General features: G+C 40.6%; 1 protein-coding gene across 1 annotated transcript in view; it reads left to right on the top strand.

The window, feature by feature from the left end:
* LOC139018468 (PHD finger protein 10-like) overlaps positions 1 to 22,754 on the top strand; it is a 125,058-nt gene that overhangs the window by 59,797 nt on the left and 42,507 nt on the right. The window contains 1 exon segment of the mRNA XM_070427051.1: positions 16,028 to 16,117. Within this exon segment, the coding sequence (XP_070283152.1) occupies positions 16,028 to 16,117 (90 nt within the window).

Below are 22,754 nucleotides of genomic sequence, written 5' to 3'. Positions count from 1 at the left end.
GCTCATTTTCTAGAGGCTATAATAATCCAATAAACTATCAGCCACAGTCGAATTCTGTGCGACAAAAAGGCCAATTCCAACTGAGTGTTGAAAAAAAAGGGAATTGCTTTATCGATGTAGAATCAAAACAAATGTTAAACAACCAAGCTGCAGGAAAGACAGGAACACAGCTAGTCTCAAGACCTGGAACTAGAGACTCAAATGATGCTAGAATTCTTTCTGTTCCTCGTATCTATTCTTTCATTTTAAATCAGCTTTCTCTCCATATGGATATATTGCTGTCTTCAGTTTTTAAGTTCTACTTTTCTGACTTTAGGCATCAGAGAGACTGTATTGACATTCGTTCTGCTTGAGCTTGGCCCAGTGATCCATCATTCTTGGGCCAATCAATCAGGATTTGGGTCACAGAGTCATATAAAATCAAGGCCATTAAAACCATATGAAAGGAAGGAATCCTGACACACACAGCAACACATATACATCTCAAAAAGATTATGGTAAATGAAAGAAACTAGGCCCAAAAAACTATATTTATTATAATTTTTATATGAAATTCTGAAAAATAGAAAAGTATAGTGAGAAAAAGAAGATGAATGGTTGCCAGAGATGGGAAAAGGGGAGTGAATGCAAAGGAACATGAGGGAACTTTTCAGGTGGATGGAAATGTTCAATATTATGATTTTGATGGTGGTTACACAATATTATAGATTTGTCAAAACCCTTTAAATTAGACTCTTAAAATTGCTAAATTTTATTGTTTATAATTTATAAACAATAATGCTGACTTTTTAAAAAGCTATAAAAACATGTGAATGGGTGGCAAGTAGTCCCAAGAGAGAGAGGTGCTGGACAGAAAATACCAGCTATGTCCACCACAAATACAGTTTGGTAAAGCAGCGATTCTCAACCTGTGGGTCGGGACCCTTTTGGGGGTCGAACGACCCTTTCACAGGGGTCACCTAAGACCATCGGAAAACACATATATAATTACATATTGTTTTTGTGATTAATCACTATGTTTTAATTATGTTCAATTTGTAACAATGAAATTGCGGGTCACCACAACATGAGGAACTGTATTAAAGAGTCTTGGCATTAGGAAGGTTGAGAACCACTGTGGTAAAGTCTCTGATGGTAAGACTGATAAAACAAAGAGCTATTCAGGGGTGCGGATGGGGCTAAGAGAAGGTATTGATTAACAAGTAAGTGAAATGGTGTCAAATGTTTGCTTTATCTGTGATTGAGAACAAGGTTAAAAAACAGCAACTGTTCCCATGAAGATCCCAAGATATTGGTGAAGTTCAGCTAAACAGACATTTTAAAGAATTTATCTAGTTTTTTAAAAAATGCTATGTACACAGGACATGTTGAAGGAATGGAAATGGAAATGGGTTGGGAAAGCCAGAGGTTAAAAAAAATAGAATGAACTGAATGAGAGAGAATTTCTGTTCTACAAAGAGGAAGGCTGAGTTTCTCAGGCAGAAAGGAATGAAGAACCCTGTTCCTTTCTACAAAGATGACCAGAAAACGGGGAGGCAGAGTTTTAGTGACGATTCCAAAGCTACAAAGATTTTTTCAGAAAAGAAAAAATGATTTCCTTCTAACTCTAACTATACCCCCACCTTTATAACTGCCAGCATAAAATGGTTACTATTGGGTTCTACCTCATTTGCTTAAGCTTGAGCTTACTTAAAAATTAGGTAGAGAGTAGCAGAGACTTTCTTGTTAGAATTACAAATAATTAAAACTTACTTATGGCTAATACTTCTTTTACTCTTTACTCTTGGAGAGTGCTCTTTCTCATTAAGGAATGTGCAGGAGACACTTGAGATCATTAAGAGCCCAGCAAGGGCACTGCACAACCAGGAACTGAATTCTACAGCCAGAGTAAAATTGCTGAATTTATCTTGACAATTGTGTCTTTTAATTATTTCAAACTTTGCTGCACTTGAGTAAAACTGTGTGGTGTGATTTAATGAGCTCTGGAACAGCAATAAAAAAAACTTTGCTTCTCATGACTGTGCTCATTTTTTTGATTCGGTAGATATTTATAGAGCAGTTGCTGTACGCCAGGCATTGCTAGGCATAGAGTGCAGTAGGAGGAAACACCTACCCTCCTGGAGCCAATGGTCTAGCCGGCTAGCAGGCAGGTGGACAATAGTTAAACATGTGGTATAAGTGTTATGTTTGTGCAAGTGAAGGGAACTGTAAGAGCTGATGGCAGTGCAGCTAAAAGTGAAAGGTGTTAGAAGAAAGGCATAGAGACTTCCTAATGAAGTTAAAATTAAGAGAGGAAGAGAGAGCAAGGGGGAAGAGAAAGAAAGCCTGGAGAGGAGGGAAATCATGCCTCCTTAAGAAAATGAAAGAAGCTTATTGTTTGAGAGCTTTACCCAAGAGAGTAGAGAAGGTTAACTTGGAAAGACCACCTGGAGTTAGACTATGAAGAACCTTATGATTCAACTAAAAGAGATTAAATTTTATTCTATCTCACTGTTTGTCTATAGTTTTCTTAATTTCCCTTGGCCTACATTTTCACATTTGTACATTGGAGATTATATTGGACATACATTATTTGTGTGCTCAGTATTTATTTCTTTGGAAAGTAAATTCTTCTCTATTTAGCTGTTAATTAATTACCGCCCCCCCCCCCCCCACCCCAACTCCCAGCTATAGGCATACCACATGGCAAAGTGCCTCAGCTTCTTGGCAGTAGTGACTGATTCAGAGATGAGAACCTGACCCCAAGCAAGGCCACTCAGACACTTACTATGAAATCTGATATGTGCATGTCAGAGAAAAAGGGTTTCTACCTTTTGGAGGGAGGCTAAGGCCTGCTGCTGAGGCCATATATCTTACCCAGTGGAGAGTGAACATGAAGCCACAATACAAAGAAAGCACTATAAAGGGAAGGAAAGAGTTTTACTTCCTTTACGTCCCTGGATCCAGCCATACCTGAAGCAACCACCACTTTTGTACTTCCTAGTTATATAAACCAATTACCTTCTCTTTTTTTTTAAAGTAGTTTGAGTTGAATTTCTTGAAATGAAAACATTCTTAGTTAATACACATGTGATTCTCTCTGCCCTCCCAGGACTATTGTGAGGATCAACTTTTTAAAAAATATATGTAAGAACGAATTGTAAACTCGAAAGAACACTTGAGTCATGATTACACTTTTAACACAAGTTCATTTAGCCATGGAGAAAAAAAAATAAAGAAGAATTGTTCTCACCAAATTTTGGTAAGTTATACTCTTATTGAAATAAACAATAGTAATAGATTTTTGCAAATGCCATTATTTGGAATTACAACTGATTTCCTCTCTGTTGGGCTTAGTTCTAAACACTGTACTTTGTTTTTACTAGTATATGAAACCAGCAAATATTATTTTTATTCAAGTGATAATAGCCAAATATACTTAATTACTTAGGACTAAATTTTTGTTTCTATCTGAACAATGTTATTTTTAATAAGGAGACTGAGGCATTAATTTTCTTTAATATGACTGTTATAATAAAGCTGGAAACCTTTTCATAGCTGAGTTTCCTCAGGGATATTTATATTAGTTTGATTGCAAACTGAATTCCTATGTTTCTTGCTTATTTCTTTGTTACAGAATTAGGGGTTTCCTTGGTATTGCAGTGTATTTGCTACTTCTGTTTGCTGTCTTACCTTCTCTATCAGATTTTTCAATCTCTTAGCAGTGCATCACACACATTCTAAAAACCCTGTTTGTTTTGCTCCTCAAATGGTATATTATTGCTTCTGTCATATTCTGGTATGCACACAATGCCTTTTTTAGATTCAAAGGCAAATGTGCCAGCATTTCCAGTCACTGTGATGACATTGTTAGGAAATAGACTGATAAACTATGGCTGAATCATTCACAATGCCAGATGTTCTTGGCAATATTTATTTAAAATATAAATATATATCAATCTCTCTCTCTCTCTCTCTCTCTCTCTATATATATATATATATATATATATATATTGGTTTCAGAGAGGGAGAAGGGGAGAGAGATAGAATCATCAATGATGAGAGAGAACCATTGATAGGCTGTCTCCTGCATGCCCCACACTGGGGATCAAGCTCACAACCCAGACATACTAGTATGCCCTGACTGGGAATTGAACCATGACCTCCTGGTTTAAAAGTTGATCCTCAACCATTAAGCCATGCCAGCTGGTCGGCAATATTTCTTTTTATATATATACATATATTGTATTGATTTTTTACAGAGATGAAGGGAGAGGGATAGAGAGTTAGAAACATTGATGAGAGAGAAACATCGATTAGCCGGCTCCTGCACACCTCCTACTGGGGATGTGCCCACAACCAAGGTACATGCCCTTGACTGGAATCGAACCTGGGACCTTTCAGTCTGCTGGCTGATGCTTTATCCACTGAGCCAAACTGGTTAGGGCTGGCAATATTTCTTATATTAAAATATATTTTATATATTTCAGAAATAGAAACCACTCTCAAGTTTTCCAGTATCTGATGTATTTTTCCCAGGTATTTCTTCAGTAAGACACCTAGATGGAATGAGTAAAGTAAAAACAGCATTGGTTTTCCACCCCAGAATTTGGAATCTTCCCTTCAAACACAAAAGTACAGTATGTCCTCACTTAGTGTCAATAGATTCTGTGGCTTTATGTCAGGGGTGGGGAACCTTTTTTCTGCCAGCAGCCATTTGAATATATATAACATCATTTGAGGGCCATACAAAATTATCACCTTAAAAATGAGTCTGTTATATTTGGTTAATATTTAATTAACTCACCCCCAATGCTTTGGCAGAGCCAGACCAAATGATTTCCAGGGCCTTATATGGCCTGTGGTCCAGACATTTCCCACCCCTGTTTTATGTGAGAAAACATATAATGAGACCAATTTTACCATAGGCTAATTGATAGAGACAAGAGTTAAGCTCCTATAGCATCTCATCAACATTTTAACGAAATGACATTGAATGAAGCAACATTATTGGATGACCTGCTGTATCCCCCTCCCCCAATTCTTCCTAGTTAGAAACCCCCCAATGTAGTGAGGCTGGAAGTCTCTTTCAAGAGCTTATTACATACATTCTGAGAAGTTAAAATATAAATGACAGTTTATAACACAAACTGTAATATGATTTGCATACAAGCTGTACTAAATCATGCCAAGCAACATAAACTACTTAAGCCCAAATTACTTTAACAGCACCCCATTTAGGTCCATATGTTCCAAAATAAGACCGCAGGTGAATTGGTTTAACCTAACTCTGAACTCATGTGTTTCAAAGAGAAGACCACTGACTGTCCCACTAATTTGTCTTGTTTATAAATTCTCACAAACCCCTGTCCAGGCCATGCTTACCAACTTCTGCTCAAAACCACTATGTCTACCTCCTCTCCACCCCATAATCCTATAAGTACCTTTCCTTAAATGTTTCCTTTTGAGAACTATGTTTATCCTTGTTAATGTTGTGTTGTGGATTGCTCAGCAAACTTAATAAACTCGGCTCTGTGTGATTAGCAGCTATCCTTGGTGACCTCTGCACCGGGGCTTAGATCATTCATACACATTGGCACTGTTTTTCTCATCATCCTTCATGGTAACCACACTGTGCTTTTTTGCTCCTAGACTTTAAATTCCTTTTTTTTAAAAAAATTATATTTTTATTGATTTCAGAGAGGAAGGGACGGGGGAGAGACAAATAGAAACATCAGTGATGAGAGAGAATCATTGATTGGCTGCCTCCTGCAACCCCGCACGTGTCCTGACAGGGAATTGAACCGTTACCTCCTGGTTCATAGGTTGACACTCAACCACTGAGCCACTGCAGCCAGGCTAGAATTTAAATTCTTATAACCAGGAATATAACATTTAGTCCCCTCCTATTAGTTAATGGAAAGGTATCTGAGAACAAATGAAGAAGACCAGGAACTTATTCTTGTTCAAATTCCATATCCCTTACTGAGGCCATTTAAACCCAGGTGGCAACCAACTCTTTTACTTTTGAATAATGGCCCTGACTCTACAGAAACTATAAAACAGAGCCACAAAAGACAAGGATGTACGCAAGTGCTGCCAACAAGCAAGCACTAGCTTCTGGTGTTCTTTTTCTTACAAATGTTCCCAAGGTTGGAACCAAGAGAAAATGTGCAGCAGCCACATAAAGGGGCCCTTAATAGCTATGCAAACAGCTGGCAACGTGCTTTGACCAGCATAGAAAATACTCTTGCTGTGAAAAGCTATTCTTTTTGATATAAATAATACGTCTTCTCCTTCGTGTCTTGTGTAGTTGGACTACATGATTGTTAGGTCCTTTTCAAACTTAAGTCTACTTGAGGTCATAAAAATGGCAAACTCTGACTTTAATGATTATTTTGCTCATTTCCCCCCTACTCTCTCCCCACTCTCCTCACATTGGTTATTTCGCTGCTCTTCACCACTGTTCATGGATGTTTTTTGAGAATTTATGTTGTCCTCATTTGCCCAGGATTCTTATTTTAGGCCTGTATCTGAGAGCCAGACATCATTCTCATTCATGTGATTTTATTTCCTGCATTGGAACTAAAACAATCAAAATTAATGTTTTAATGGCTTAAAGTTATAACTCCAAGGAATATTTTATTTTATCAGAATATGTCTGAAAGAGAAAAAAAAATCACGGAACCAAGGACTGGTTGGTGGTATTCTATGTATCACCTCTATCACAGTTGCCTATTTTTCATATGCATCAGGCCAGCCTGTGCAACAGTATTTTCTAATTTACACTATGAACATAGTAAGGACTCAACCAACATGTTTAGCAGGCATTTGTTAGACATATTCAAAAACTGCACATGAAAATTAAACAGCATATATTCAACATGATTATGTGCTAAACTATGTATTTTACTTCTTTATTTTATTAAATTCAAGTAACCTAGAGAGTACGGATTTATGACCCCCATTTTCTGTCTTGTTAAGTTTTTTTTTTTTTTTTTTTTTTTTTTTTTATTTTTTTTATTTTTTTTTATTTTTTTATTTTTTATTTTTTATTTATTTATTTTTTTTTATTTTCCTCTTAAAGTATTACAAAGGGTATTACATAAGTATCCTTTTTCCCCCCCCCGCCCTTGACAAACCACTACCCTCCCTCACCCCCCAGTGTCTTATGTCCATTAGTTATGCTTATATGCATGCATACAAGTCCTTCGGTTGATCTCTTACTCCCCTCCCTCCTGCCCCCCAACTCTCTCTGGCCTTCCCACTGCAGTTTGACAATCAGTTTGAGGCAGCTCTGCCTCTGTATCTATTATTGTTCAAAAGTTTGTAATGGTCTTTATTATCCATGAATGAGTGAGATCATGTGGTATTTTTCCTTCATTGACTGGCTTGTTTCACTTAGCATAATGCTCTCCAGTTCCATCCATGATGTTGCAAATGGTAGGAGTTCCTTCTTTTTAACAGCAGCATAGTATTCCATCGTGTAGATGTACCACAGTTTTCTAATCCATTCATCTACTGATGGGCACTTAGGCTGTTTCCAGATCTTAGCTATGGTGAATTGTGCTGCTATGAACATCTGGGTGCATATATCCTTTCTGATAGGTGTTTCTGGTTTCTTGGGATATATTCCTAGTAGTGGGATCACAGGGTCAAATGGGAGTTCCATTTCCAATTTTTTGAGGAACCTCCATACTGCCTTCCATAGTGGCTGCACCAGTCTGCATTCCCACCAGCAGTGCACAAGTGTTCCTTTTTCTCCACATCCTCTCCAGCACTTGTCGTTTGTTGATTTGTTGATGATGGCCATTCTGACAGGTGTGAGATGGTACCTCATTGTTGTTTTGATTTGCATCTCTCGGATGATTAGTGACTTTGAGCATGTTTTCATATGTCTCTTGGCTTTCTGAATGTCCTCTTTTGAAAGGTGTCTATTTAGATCCTTTGCCCATTTTTTGATTGGATTGTTTATCTTCTTTTTGTTAAGTTGTATGAGTTCCCTATAAATTTTGGAGATTAAGCCCTTATCCGATATGACGTTGGCAAATATGTTTTCCCACGAGGTGGGTTTTCTTGTTGTTTTGTTGATGGTTTCTTTTGCTGTGCAGAAGCTTTTTATTTTGATGTAGTCCCATTTGTTCAGTTTCTCTTTAGTTTCAACTGCCCTAGGAGCTGTATCAGTAAAGAAATTGTTTTGGCATATGTCTGAGATTTTGTTGCCTTTGTATTCTTCTAGAATTTTTATGGTTTCCTGTCGTACATTTAAGTCCTTTATCCATTTTGAGTTTATTCTTGTGTATGGTGTAAGTTGGTGGTCTAGTTTCATTTTCTTGCATATGTCTGTCCAATTTTCCCAACACCATTTATTGAAGAGACTATCTTGGCTCCATTGTATGTTCATGCCTCCTTTGTCAAAAATTAATTGAGCATATTGGTTCGGGCTAATTTCTGGACTCTCTATTCTATTCCACTGATCTATATGTCTGTTCTTGTGCCAGTACCAGGCAGTTTTGAGAACAGTGGCTTTGTAATACAGCTTGATATCTGGCATTGAGATCCCACCTACTTTGTTCTTTCTCAGGATCGTTGCAGCTATTCGGGGTCTTTTTTTATTCCAGATGAATTTTTGGAGAGTTCGTTCTAGATCTTTGAAGAAGGCCATTGGTATTTTAATGGGAAGTGCGTTGAATGTATAGATTGCTTTGGGTAGTATGGACATTTTAATGATGTTGATTCTACCAATCCAAGAACATGGTATGTTCTTCCATCTGTTTATGTCTTCCTCTATCTCTTTTTTCAACGTCCTGTAGTTTTCTGAGTAGAGGTCTTTAACCTCTTTAGTTAAGTTTATTCCTAGGTATCTTAATTTTTTTGGTGCGATGGTAAATGGGATTGTTTTTCTGATCTCCCTTTCTGAAAGTTCACTGTTGGTGTATAGAAATGCCTCAGATTTCTTGGGGTTAATTTTGTATCCTGCTACATTGCCAAATTCATGTATTAAGTCTAGTAGCTTTTTGATGGAGTCTCTAGGGTTTTGTATGTATAATATCATGTCATCTGCAAATAAGGACAGTTTTACTTCCTCTTTTCCAATTTGGATGCCTTTTATTCCTTCTTCTTGCCTAATTGCAATGGCTAATACTTCCAGTACTATGTTGAACAGGAGTGGTGAGAGTGGGCATCCCTGTCTTGTTCCTGTTCTTAGGGGAAATGGTGTTAGTTTTTGTCCATTGAGTATGATGTTGGCAGTGGGCCTGTCATATATGGCTTTTATTATGTTGAGGTATGATCCTTCTATTCCCACCTTTCTGAGAGTTTTTATCAAAAATGGGTGTTGGATTTTGTCGAATGCTTTTTCTGCATCAATTGATATGACCATGTGGTTTTTTTCTTTCAATTTGTTTATGTGATGTATCACATTTATTGATTTACGGATGTTGTACCATCCTTGCATCTCTGGGATGAATCCTACTTGGTCATGGTGTATGATCCTTCTGATGTACTGCTGGATCCGATTTGCTAAGATTTTGTTGAGGATTTTGGCATCTATGTTCATGAGGGATATTGGCCTGTAATTCTCTTTCATTGTGATGTCTTTACCTGGTTTTGGTATTAGGGTGATGCTGGCTTCATAGAATGAGCTTGGAAGCGTTCCTTCCTCTTGAATTTTTTGTAGTAGTCTGAGGAGGGTAGGTTTTAGTTCTTCCTTGAATGTTTGGTAGAACTCCCCTGTGAAGCCGTCTGGCCCTGGGCTTTTGTTTGCTGGAAGCTTTCTGATGACTGCTTCAATTTCTTCCATAGTTATTGGCCTATTGAGGTTTTTAGATTCTTCCTGATTGAGTTTTGGAATGTTGTATTTTTCTAGGAATTTGTCCATTTCCTCCAGGTTGTCCAGTTTGTTGGAGTAGAGTTGCTCGTAGTATTGTTTAACAATCATTTGTATTTCTGTGGGGTCTGTTGTTATTTCGCCTCTATCATTTCTGATTTGGTTTATTTGGGACCTCTCTCTTTGCTTCTTGGTGAGCCTGGCTAGGGGTTTGTCAATCTTGTTTATCCTTTCAAAGAACCAGCTCTTGGTTTCATTGATTTTCTGTATTGTTTTTTTGGTCTCTATTTCATTGATTTCTGCTCTAATCTTTATTATCTCCTTCCTTCTGCTCACTCTGGGGTTTTCTTGTTGCTCTCTTTCTAATTCTTTGAGTTGTAGAGTTAGATGATTGACTACCATTTTTTCTTGTTTTTTGAGATAGGCCTGTAGAGCTATAAACTTCCCTCTCAGGACTGCTTTCATTGTGTCCCAGAGGTTTTGGATTGTTGTGTTTTCATTGTCATTAGTGTCCAGGATGTTTTTAATTTCTTCTTTGATGTCATCGGTAACCCAATCAATATTTAATAACATGCTATTCAGCTTCCAAGTGTTTGAGTATTTTGGGTTGTTTTTATTGTAGTTTATTTCTAACATTATGCCATCGTGGTCTGTGAAGAAGCTTTTTATGATTTCAATCTTCTTGAATTTGTGGAGACTTTGCTTGTGACCCAATATGTGGTCTATTTTTGAATATGTCCCATGAGCACCTGAGAGGAATGTATATTCCGCAGCTGTGGGGTGAAGTGTTCTGAAGATGTCAATTAAGTCCATCTGATCTAGTGAGTCATTTAGGATTGCTGTTTCTTTGCTGAGTTTTTGTCTAGCGGATTTATCCAGTGATGTCAGTGGTGTATTAAAGTCCCCTACTATGATTGTATTGTTGTCGATCTCTCCCCTGATATCTTCCAGAAGTTTTCTTATGTATGTGGGTGCTCCTGCATTGGGTGCATATATGTTTACCAGGGTTATATCTTCTTGTTGTATTGATCCCTTTAGTATTATGAAGTGGCCTTCCTTATCTCTGGTTATGGCCTTCACTTTGAGATGTACTTTGTCAGATATAAGTATTGCTACCCCAGCTTTCTTTTCCTTTCCATTTGCGTGAAAGATATTTTTCCATCCCTTCACTTTCAGTCTGTGTGAGTCCCTTCTAATGAGGTGGGTCTCTTGTAGACAGCAGATGTATGGGTCATGTTTTTTTATCCATTCAGCCACTCGATGTCTTTTGGTTGGAGCATTTAGTCCATTTACATTTAAAGTTATTATTGAAAGGTATTTGTTTGTAGCCATTTCTTTTTGTGTGTGTGTGTGTGGCTGTTTTCTTTCTGAGCTTGATATTTCTTCTTTTTACACCAGTCCCTTTAGCATTTCTTGCATGGCTGGCTTGGTGGTGATAAACTCCCTTAGCCCTTTTTTGTCTGTGAAGCTTCTTATTTCCCCTTCAATTTTGAATGATAGCCTTGCTGGATAGAGTATTCTTGGATTCAGTCCTTTGCTTTGCATCACTTTGTAGATTTCCGTCCATTCTTTTCTGGCCTGATGTGTTTCTGTTGAGAAATCATTTGATAATCTAATGGGAGATCCCTTGTATGTTACTTTCCGTCTCTCTCTTGCAGCCTGTAAGATTCTCTCTTTATCCTGAACATTTGCCATGGTAATTATGATGTGTCTTGGTGTGGGTCTTTTCGGGTTCACCTTGTTTGGGACTCTCTGGGCTTGTGTGACTTTTTTCTTCCCCACCTCAGGGAAGTTTTCTGATATTATTTCTTCGAATAGGTTTTCTAATCCATGTTCATCTTTCTGTTGTTCTGGCACCCCTATTATTCGTATGTTGTTTCGTTTCATGTTGTCCCAAAGCTCCCTTAGGCTCTCCTCCTGTCTTTTAATTTTTTTCTCCATTTGCCGTACAGTTTGAGTGTGTTTTGCTTCCTTGTCTTCTAATTCACTAATTCGGTCCTCCGCTTCTCCCAGTCTACTGTTGATACTTTCAATGGAGTTTTTTATTGAAGCTATGTCACTCTTCATTTCTTCTTGGGACTTACTTAAGTTGTTGATTTTTTCATCTGTTTCTTCTAGCTTCTTGCATAGGTAGTTGAGTTTTTCATCTGTTTCTTCTTGCTTCTTGAACATGTGGTGCATGTACTCTAGGAACCTTATTCTGAATTCTTTTTCCGTCATGTTGCATATCTCTGTCTCACTTAGCTGCTTTTCTGGCGAGTCCTCCTTTTCTTTCCTTTGGGGGTTTCTTTGCCTACCCATGTTTGATCTCGCTGACATATGTAGATGTTGAGGTGTTCAGTGGCTGCTCCCTGGGTGGCAGGGGCTCCTTGGGTTGTGGTTGCTGCTCAGACGGTTGCGGTAGCAGCTGCTTTCCAGTTGGCAGCAGCTCCTCTGGTGGGTGTTGTTCACAGCTGTGTTGGCTCTTCTGGCTGGTGGGGGGAGGCTTCACGTACAGTTGCTGTTCCACAGACAGAGGGTGTGGTGATCAGGAGGCTGTGGTGATCAGGAGGCTGCGGTGATCAGGGGGCTGCTGTTGCTTGGATCTGCTGCGTTGATTTAAAGGCACAAAATACAACAGAGCAAGGCACAACGTACCAGGCACTGAACACAAGTATATTCACAATATTAATAACTCCAAATAAAGGTGACCAACCGAATTAAGAGAATTAGGGGATAAGGGAGAAAGAAGAGAAGAAGATAAAAGAGAGAACAGAAAAGAAAAATAAGAAAAAAACAAACAAAAAAGGAGTGCAAAAATAGAATTGGGAAAAAAGAGGGGGGAAAAAAGAGAGCGAAAAAAGAGAATGAAGTAGAAGTGGGGAAGAGACTCCCCGTATGAGGAGCAAACTCCAATAGAACTGCCACTAATCTCAACAAATTCCAGCAACAGATCCCTGGAGATGAATGCAAACTACAAACCACCAATAATATCCAGAGGGGTAAGGGAAAACAGAAGCACAAAAATAACTGGGGTGGGGTGGGGGAGGGAAGGGAAAAACCAGCAGAAAAAAAAAGAAAAAGAAAAAGAAAAAGAAAAACAACCTCACAACCAGTCCTAAAAAAGAAGAAAAAACACAAAACAAAACAAACAAACAAATTAAAAAAAAAAAAAAAAAAAAAGCCCAATATATTCAACAATCAAGAAAACAATAGAAAGATAAGAGAGAAAAAAAAATGGTTGGAAAGTGAAGAAGGATAAAGAATAGGTGTATAAGGATTTAGAGCAGTAGATTGGAAATAGGATATATAAGTAGGGTGGAATTAGACAGGGGGTAAAAAGAGGGAATTGGGAAGGTCTGGAGCAGGAATAGGGTAAGAGAAACAGGACACCAAAAGGGGAAAAGTAAGGAAGAGGGTTTTAGCAAAGAGGTGGAATTGAGATAGGGAAAATTAATGCTAAAGGAACGATGAAAATAGAATGGAGAACACTAATCCCAAAAGAAAATAAAGAGAAAATAAAATGGCACTTTAAAAAATGGTAAAATGGTAGGAGTAATAATACTGGTTAAAAATAAAAATGTGGTAATTGAAAGGGTAAAATCAGGTGATGGAAAAAGAAGAAAAAGAGAAAAAAAAATTGGTTTCTTAGTAAAAAGGTGAAAAAATTAAAAAGAAAAAGAAAAAATTTGCAGTAGTGATGGTCTTTCGGTTCTTCTACTCTTCAGCCTGGTTCGCCTTGGTCCTGCCAGGTATTTAGGAGAGTGTTGCCTGCATTACACTGTTCCTCCGTGTTGTAAATCACAGTCCTGATTTTAAAGCAGGCCGTATTTGTGATCCAGTCTGCCTTAATTTGTATTCCCCTAAGAGTCAGTTTGTGGCTCAACCTCTGGGTGGCAGTGTTTTTGGGTTGGCCTCTGAGGCTATACAGCTTCTCTATCCTTTTTTAATCCTTACCCTGCTCTGTGTTGTTGGTGGGACTGAAAATCCCTCTATAGGCCAGACCCTGGTAACTCCCAGGGACTAATCAGCTTGTTTTAGTCCTTTATCTCATACAGGGTGGAATCTGGGTGTGGCTGTGCTCCTTGCCTGGGGGGCTGGGGGGAGGAATTCCACCCTCTGGAGGAATGGCTGCCCCAGTCCTGGGCCCAGGGGGGTCTCAGCACTCAATTCGCTGCCACCTCCTCCGGCTCCCCCTCTTTCCTCAGCCTCTCCCCAGATTCCCCTCGTCTGCACCTTCACCCTCTCTTCAGCACAGGTGAGTGTCTGTATCCGAACTGTCCTATGAGCAGGGTTCAGTGAAAACAAAGAAACAGACAAACGCCGGCCGGCCGGCCGCGGAAACGCTCCTCTTACCGGTCTGGGAAACGCTCCTCTTACCAGCACTGCATGGTCTGGGAAACGCTCCTCTCTTATGGGCACTGCACGGTCTGATCAGTTCCTCAGGATGCCCCCTTTAGTCTCAGTTCTCCGCAATCACAAAATCCAAATCTCAAATCTCCTGGCGCCAGCAAACCCGCGGAACTCCTTACCCTGGTCAGGGTCTGTGTCTGTCCCAAGAGACGCGGTTGTCTGCCATGCGGTCTCCCTCCGACCCTCTGGGCTCAGGTCTGGCAAACTTTCCTGCCCAGATCCCTGGTTTTTAACCTTTCCAGGGGAGGTCTGCCCTTCCAGGCTGCAAGCCGTCTCACCAGCTGAGTAAATTTGCCAATTCGGGGTGGGTGTTATTAGTTTCAGCTGCTTACTCCGTTTGCTCCGGGACAAGACCTGGGACGCGTCTGCCTATATCGCCGCCATCTTGCTTCCTCTCCTGTCTTGTTAAGTTTTGAGAGGTTAAGTAACTTGCTAAATATCACACATTTGGTAAGTGTTAGACTTTGCTCTCAAGAAGCTTTCAATCTGGTTGAATAAATAACAATATTCATGGAACAGTTACATAATGACATAAGAACATGTCACAAGACATTACGTTATTAATTGTCCCTACCCGATCAGTGAAATCTAAATTTTCTGAATTCAAATAAAGAAGAGATTGAGATGAAATAGACTCTACTTAGAAAGCTTCCTAAAGGAGATGGATAATTACACTGGGTTTCAAAATAGGTACAATGACCTACAGAATGTTTTGTGAGAAGAGTTGTGATGAGAAGAAGAAAAATATTCTTGGAAGGAGAAGCAATGACTTGGATTATCAAATTACCAAGGAAAATCTCAATAGCTGGTGAAGCCATGAATGGGCCATGGAGGACATGGGGAAATAGGGCATGAATAGCTGTTAATGCTAAGGAAGCTGAAATGTGTAATTAGTAGCCACACTATCCCTGCTCCCCAGGAGCCACTTGATGCTATGAAAAGGTTGGCAATTCAGGTTTATTCTAGTGGAATTCCTTTGTACCTGCACCAAGAGTTGGAAAAGCCACACTTCAAAATAGAAAGAACTTAGAAGGACAGCCTGGTAACTTCCAAACATCAAGTACAATCATTTGTTAGTCTGTTTGTTTTTGAGGTTTGCCTTTTTCTGTCTTTTGAGAGGTAGCAAGGTGGAAGTATGTTTAACTTGAAGTAAGAAAAACAAAAATAAATATGTTGCTATAATGTGGTTGTAGTAAATGAAAAGGAAACAGGTATTGAAGTGCCTACCATGGATCACAAATTATGATGAGATTTTCTTTTGTACATACTGTTTTACTTAGTCCTCGCAACAACTGTAACAAGTAGGTGTTATTTACCCTTTTATTACAAAGGGAAAAGCTGAAATTAGGAAAGTTTGATACCTAACTCAAAGTCATATAGTTACTAAGGTGTAAAATCTTTATTTAAACTTGGTCTCATTGATTTCTAAGTCCATCCATTCTCATTAAATAAATATCATAAATCAATATGCAAAAACTCAAAATTTTAGCAAGCAAACATCCTTAGGAAATTTAATAAATAAAATATTTACATACTAATTCAATTAGTGTTTCAGTTATGTTTTGCTATGTTGCACACCACCCACCACTTAATGGCTTACAGCAATGACTTTTAATTACTTATCATTATTCTGTGTTAACTGGGCTCAGCTGTGTGGTCTGCCACACTGGGCCAAATGTTAGCTGGTTCTGCAGTCATCTGGAGTCTTTACTGAGCTAAAATTTCCCAGACAGTTCACTCAAATAGCTGCAGTTGGTGCTGGCTCTTTTCTTGGAGCTTAGATGGAGATGGGGCTGTTAACCAGTCTCATGATTCTCTTCTATGTAGCCTCTCCACAAGACTTGGGCTTCTCACTACCTGGTGACTGGATTCCGAGAAGGAGTGTCCAATAGCTCAAGAGAAGAAGCTGCAGATCAAGTAAGATTATCTTAACATTTGTTTACATAGGGCTTCTCCTGCCCTATTCTTTTGGTCGAAACAAGTCATTAGGCCAGCCCAAAATAAGGGTAGAGAAAGGAATTTCACCTCTTAAATAAGGGGTGGCAAGAGATTTAGGGTTATTTTAAATAAACTACGTGTGCTTGCCTCTGGTAAAAGTGGAGGTGGAGAATAATGGGTGAAGAGGTACGTATCAATAGCAAAGCTCTCTACTGAGATCTTAAAATACAGAACGTGTGTATGTGGTTTCCAAGACTGAGACTCCAGATGGGAGTAGGAATAGGAAATTCCCTAATGATTGGGAGCAAGGCAGGGAGACATTTCTGGGCAGTTTCTCGTAGTTTCCATACCCAGGCTGCAGGTGTAAAATTAGTTTAACATATTGCCTGTTAATTAAATTTACTAGTGGCCCGGTGCACGAAATTCATGCATGGGGGAGGGGGTGTTCCTCAGCCTGGCCTGTACCCTCTCCAATCTGGGACCCCTCGAAGGATGTCCTACTGCCAGTTTACAAGGATCAGGCCTAAACCAGCAGTTGGACATCCATCTCGCAATCTGGGACTGCTGGCTCCTAACCACTCACCTGCCTGCCTGATTCCCCTAACCAGTCTGCCTGCCGGCCTGCTCACCCCCAACTGCTCCCTGCCACCGGCCTGCTTGCCCCAAAATGCCCCCCCCCCCCCAGCCAGCCTGATCACCCCCAACTGCCCCCCCTGCTGGCCTGCTCACTCCCACCTTCCCTCACCACTGGCCTGCTTGCCCCCAACTGGCCCCCTGCTGGTCTGATTTCCTCCAATGACCCTGTCCCCCACCAGCCTGGTCACCCACAACTGCCCTCCCCTCTTGGCCTCTAACCACCTCTACCTCAGCCCTGCCACCATGGCTTTGTCCAGGAGAATGTCCAAAGGTCTCCAGGAAGGTCTCCCAGTCTAATTAAAATATTACCCTTTCATTAGTATAGATAGAGGCCTGGAGCACAGGTGGGGGCTGGCTGGTTTGCCCTGAAGGGTGTCCCGGATCAGGGTGGGTGTTCCCTTGGGGTGTGGGGCGGCCTTGGCGTGGGGCCTGTGGTGGTTTTCAGGCCGGCCACACCCCCATGGGGTGAGGGCCCCCCTGGGGGATGTGGCCAGCCTGGGTGAAGGGCTGAGGGCTGTTTTCAAGCTGGCCACACCCCCTTCAGGGTGGGGGTCCCCGCTGGGGTGCCTGGCCAGCTTGGGTGAGAGTCTGATGGCTGTCTTTGCAGGCTGGCCAAGCCCCCCAGCGGGGACCCTCACCCCATGAGGGTGTGGCCAGTCTGGGTGAGGGGCTGAGGGCCGTGTTCAGGCTGGCCACACCCCCTTCAGAAGGGGGATCCCACTGGGGTGCCTGGCCAGCCTGGGTGAGGGGCTGAGGGCTGTTTGCAGGCTGGCTACACCCCCTTCAGGATGGGGGGTTCTGTTGGGGTGCCTGGCCAGCCTAGGTGAGGGGCTGATGGCTGTTTGCCGGCTGGCCATGGCCCCGGGAAACTCAGGCTCCCAGACCCTCCTTGAGCGGAGGCCACAGCAGCTGGTAGCAGGTATCTGGGATTTATTTATCTTCTATAATTGAAACTTTGTAGCCTTGAGCGGAGCCCACAGTCGGCAAGGGCAGGCGAGAAGCTTGGCTTCCTCCATCGCCAGGGGCAACCTAAGCCTCCTGTTTGCTCTAGCTCTGTGGCCGCCACCATCTTGGTTGGGTTTATTTGCATACTCGCTCCTAATTGGCTGGTGGGCATTGCTTGTGGGCATTGCTTTTGAGTGTAGCAGAGGTATGGTCAATTTGCATGTTTCTCTTTTATTAGATAAGATTTCTTAGCCATGTATTGGTTGGTGAGATATCAATATGTTACCAGCAAAAGGAAACATTTCAATTTAGAGACAGAGTGTAGCAATGTAAGTAAGATTTACTGGCTGCAGCAAAAATATACTTAGGACAGTGAAATAAGGAAGGTGCACAGAAGAAGTAACAGGAGAGCCTAGACTGGGATGCTTTGGATCACTGAGAAGTTAGAGAAAATGGGGCCTTGGAGACAGGTCCTGGGGGTTAGCCCAGGACGAGCTGCCACTGCCCATTGCTCCCCTGGTTATAAGTCTTTGTGTGTGTGTGTGTGTGTGTGTGTGTGTGTGTGTGTGTGTGTGGTGGGGGGCTTAAAGGAAAGAAGGGGAATGGGAATGGCATGGGCTTGCTCCCCTAGGGGAGAATGCACACTGGGTCCTTCATCCTGAGCTTATTTATCTGGCTTTTATAGGTGGAAATCTTAGGGAAGATGTCAGGAGAGGGTCTCAAGAGAATATTCATCAGCTTTCCAGATGTGCTCTTTTAGAGTCTTGGTCTCCACTGATTGGTCTGTGCAAGGGCAGGGGGTCATTAGTCAATGCATCTGGTCCTGAGGTAGCCATGGTGTCACTTGTCTGGTTTTGCTGCTTTTCTGGGCCTGGAGCTGAAATACAACTGAGGCCTAGATGTTATCTTTCGAGAGGAAAAGGTCAGGGGTCTAAACCACATGACCAGTGATAAGAAAGATCAGGGGTCCAAACTGAATATGCTAGGGGAGGATAGGTTACCCTGGGAGCAAAGTTCTTGTTTTCCCCCTTGCTGGGCATCCAGGGCTTTCTACCCTGGTGAGTGTCTGTACCTGGCCCATGGTCCTTGCTCTGCTCATGTCTAACTTCCTATAACAACTAGAAGGTTTACAGATAATGATATTCCTGATATGGGACCACACTGCAACTAAATGCTTTAATTTCATATGCATTTATGCTGTCATTGATACTATCACTTTTATTCTATGTAGATAGGAACTGTGTTTATTCTTCATGCTCAATAAATGACTTCCCACAGAGGCAACTCCTTCAGACTGTTGCAAAAATAAATGCTGCTCAAGCGAAGTCTCCCTCCCAACCTGAGGTGACCTCCTAAGTGAAAGAAAACAGAATAAAATCAGCCAACCATTTTATTTCACAAAGATCACTGCTAGTCATTTCAAGCAACAAAGTTTTAGTTAGTATCCTCAGTGCAGAAACCTGCAGTCCATACCTAGGTGAAAAGTGTCATTCCACATTGACCTACCTCAGGCAAGCACTTGCTGAAGAAGCAAGTTCTCATTATTAATTAGTAATTCATTATTGCATGGCTTCAAAGAAGCCTTGTGACCTGGTTGTCATCTACTCTGCAATTTCCTTTATTTGGAACTTTTACAATTGCCTTTGCTAGATCCTTTCTCTCCCCACCATGTGTTCCAGGTGTCTGTCTTCATACTCCCCATTCCCATTTCATTTTATAGGAGAATATGAAATAGAGAAGATGAAAGAGAGAATTGTATACATAGAATTATACTGTCCATTTATCTATCTTTAGTCACTTATTTTTAGGCAGATAATTTTATTTTGGACATTTCAACTGCTGAAATATTTAAAATATAAAATATTCATTACTTACCTATAATGGTGATCTCAGTTAGCTTAAGACTGTCCATTGTTCATTGACATTCAAACCATTGGACTTCATGTGAATTAAATAATCAAAACTTAGCAGTATATTATTATCTACACGATATGCTTATAGTTTATTTATTACAGGTTTCAGAGACATTTACTACATTGCAATAGTATTGCTTGATGTGGTAGAATAAAAAGAAACAAGTCGATTTAAAAGGTTAATTACCTATAATGTGAAACTGATAATAATAAAATATGTATGTGTGGATAGATATATATATAGATATAGATATAGATATATCCATCATGTATATCTATGAATATAGAGAATGTGTCAAGAGCAGCAAATTTAAATCCAAAGTTGTAAAAATACAGTGAATAACCTTGGAATTATACATAAAGATTCATAGTTAACTTTGACTTAGAGCCTAGATCAGGGGTGGGCAAACTTTTTGACTGGAGGGCCACAATGGGTTCTTAAACTGGACCGGAGGGCCGGAACAAAAGCATGGATGGAGTGTTTGTGTGAACTAATATAAATTCAAAGTAAACATCATTACATAAAAGGGTATGGTCTTTTTTTTTTTTTTAGTTTTATTCATTTCAAATGGGCCGGATCCGGCCCACGGGCCGTAGTTTGCCCACGGCTGGTCTAGATAATGCTAGAGGAGAAAAATGACAATACCATGTGATAAGTACTAATAGGAATAGGAATAAAGTGCTGTCTGATGGATTGTAAGACTTCACAAAAAAAAAGTCAAAATTTTGCCCTAAGAAGAATGAGTAGGAATTCACTACCCAAGAGGAGAGGCAGTGTTTGGCTTATATTAATTCTACCCTAAAAATACCAGAAAGAAAGGAAAAGACAGAAAGTCAGGTTCCTTGCTGATTTGAACTGTTAGTCGATTTCAGATACATATTCAGTTGTGTGTTGATATAAATAGTTGTTTATCCATCTTTTCTTCATTAATTACTTCATTATTCCTTTACCCTATGTGTGCAAAGCACAGTAGTAGATTCTGGGTAACAAAAATGCAGTCCTGAGAATGCTCACTCATGTGGAGAGACAGACACCAGAGGGACCAAACCAATCCCCATCTATGTGAGGAGAGATGGGACAGGGCTAGTGAAGTTATAGGCATTGCTCAGGGGAAAACCTGCACTATGAAGGAGATGACTTTATTATAAAATTATTTTTATTGGAAAATATTAGGTCTTTCTTTTAGGATAAAGCCTTGGTAGTAGAAAGTTTATCAGAAAATAATGCTAAAAAAAATTTTGTTTGCTGTAACAAGAAAAGAAACAGTGAATCTTTTCAAATATATCACATGGTACGTCAACACAGAAAAGGAATTATGTTAGCTAATCAGTTTTTTTTTTAAGGTTATAATGTTACTGTACTTATCCTTCTCAAAAAGGAAATTACTGCTGACCTCACATGTCTCTTACAACACTGGAGGTCTGTTAGTTAATAACCATTAGAAATGTTAAATATAAACAATATTAAGTTTCACCTGAGCTTATGCAGTGCTGAGGATAACTTTTCTCAGATATTAGAATGTGTTATATTAGAAATACCTTTGATTTCTCTAAGATCTCATCATATTTAAAAAAATAATTACCTTCAAGCATATATATGGGAGGCGACCTGGCTGATCAGGGGAAGGCACCAGCCCCATCACCCCGCTGCTGCAGCCACAGCCAGTCACCACAGCCACCACGGTTTTTTCATCAACAAGGACTCCAGTCCCTTCACCATGAAAAAATGACAACTTTCTTTAGGCATTTTCAAGATGTGTCTTTCATAGGATATGACATTTCTTTATTATTTTTTTTATCTTCACCTGAGGATATGTTTCCATTGATTTTTAGAGAATGTGGAAGAGAAAGGGAAAGACAGAGAGAACATCAAAGTGAGAGGAACACTTTGATTGGTTGCCTCCTGCATGAGCCCTGACCTGGGCCCCGGCCAGGGAGGAGCCTGCAACTTAGGTACATGCCCTTAGTCAGAATTGAACCCAGACCCTGCAGTCGGCAGGCTGAGGCTCTATCCCAGCCATGGGCAAACTACGGCCCGCAGGCCGGATCCGGCCCGTTTGAAATGAATAAAACTAAAAAAAAAAAAAGACCGTACCCTTTTATGTAATGATGTTTACTTTGAATTTATATTAGTTCACACAAACACTCCATCCATGCTTTTGTTCCGGCCCTCCGGTCCAGTTTAAGAACCCATTGTGGCCCTCCAGTCAAAAAGTTTACCCACCCCTGCTCTATCCACTGGGCCAAACCGGCTAGGGCAGGATATGATATTTCTTAGCCCTTCAGCTGCGGAACTTCGTTTTTTTTTTGCCAGGAGTGTGGTGAAAAACCCTAGATCACCTTTTTGGATTCTTATTACCCAAGTTACTAAGAATATTACCAGTGGCATACAGGAAGCTTAGCCAGTGAGCGGTCAGAAAAGGTGTTTCCTCTGTAGTTCACACCGATCGCCCTCCAATCGCCAGATTGGCCCCTTGCCCAGGCCTGACAACTCTGGTCCAGGTGTCAGGCCTGGGCAAGGGACCCCAAAACCCCTCCAATCGCTGGCTCGCCCCCTGACCAGGCCTAACCCCTGTGGCCAAGGCTTTAGGCTTAGCCAGGGGCCCCCCTCAGGCTCCGCCCCTGCCCAGGAGCTCCCTGGCTCAGGGTCCACGCGGGGCCTACCTCGGAGTGACCTGGGTGCCGATGATGTTCCCGGGACCCAGGCCGCTGGGCGCCTAAGTATGCAAATTAACCGCCATCTTTGTTGGGTTAATTTGCATACTCTCCTGATTGGCTGGTGAGTGTATCAGAGGGATGGTCAATTTACATGTTTGTCTATTATTCGGTAAGTTTGTATGGATTTACAACAGTTTGTTTTTTCACTACTGGAGGACATCTTGGTTGCTTCCAAGTTTTAGCAAATATGACTAAAACTGCTATAAATGTGTGCAGGTTGTTTATTTGTGGACATAAAAGTTTTCACCGTATTGTTTTTTTTTGTTTTAAATATATTTTTATTGATTTTTTTGCAGAGAGGAAGGGAGAGGGAGAGGGATAGAGAATTAGAAACATTGATAAGAGAGAAACATTGATCTGCTGCCTCCTGCACACCCCCTACTGGGGATGTGCCTGCAACCAAG

The sequence above is a fragment of the Myotis yumanensis genome, unplaced genomic scaffold, assembly GCF_028538775.1.
Source record: "Myotis yumanensis isolate MYYU_CA2020_CCGP unplaced genomic scaffold, mMyoYum1.0.hap1 SCAF_10, whole genome shotgun sequence".
NCBI classification, from domain to species: domain Eukaryota; kingdom Metazoa; phylum Chordata; class Mammalia; order Chiroptera; family Vespertilionidae; genus Myotis; species Myotis yumanensis.
Note: the sequence above shows the minus strand (reverse complement) of the source record. Positions and strands in the feature narration are given on the sequence as shown.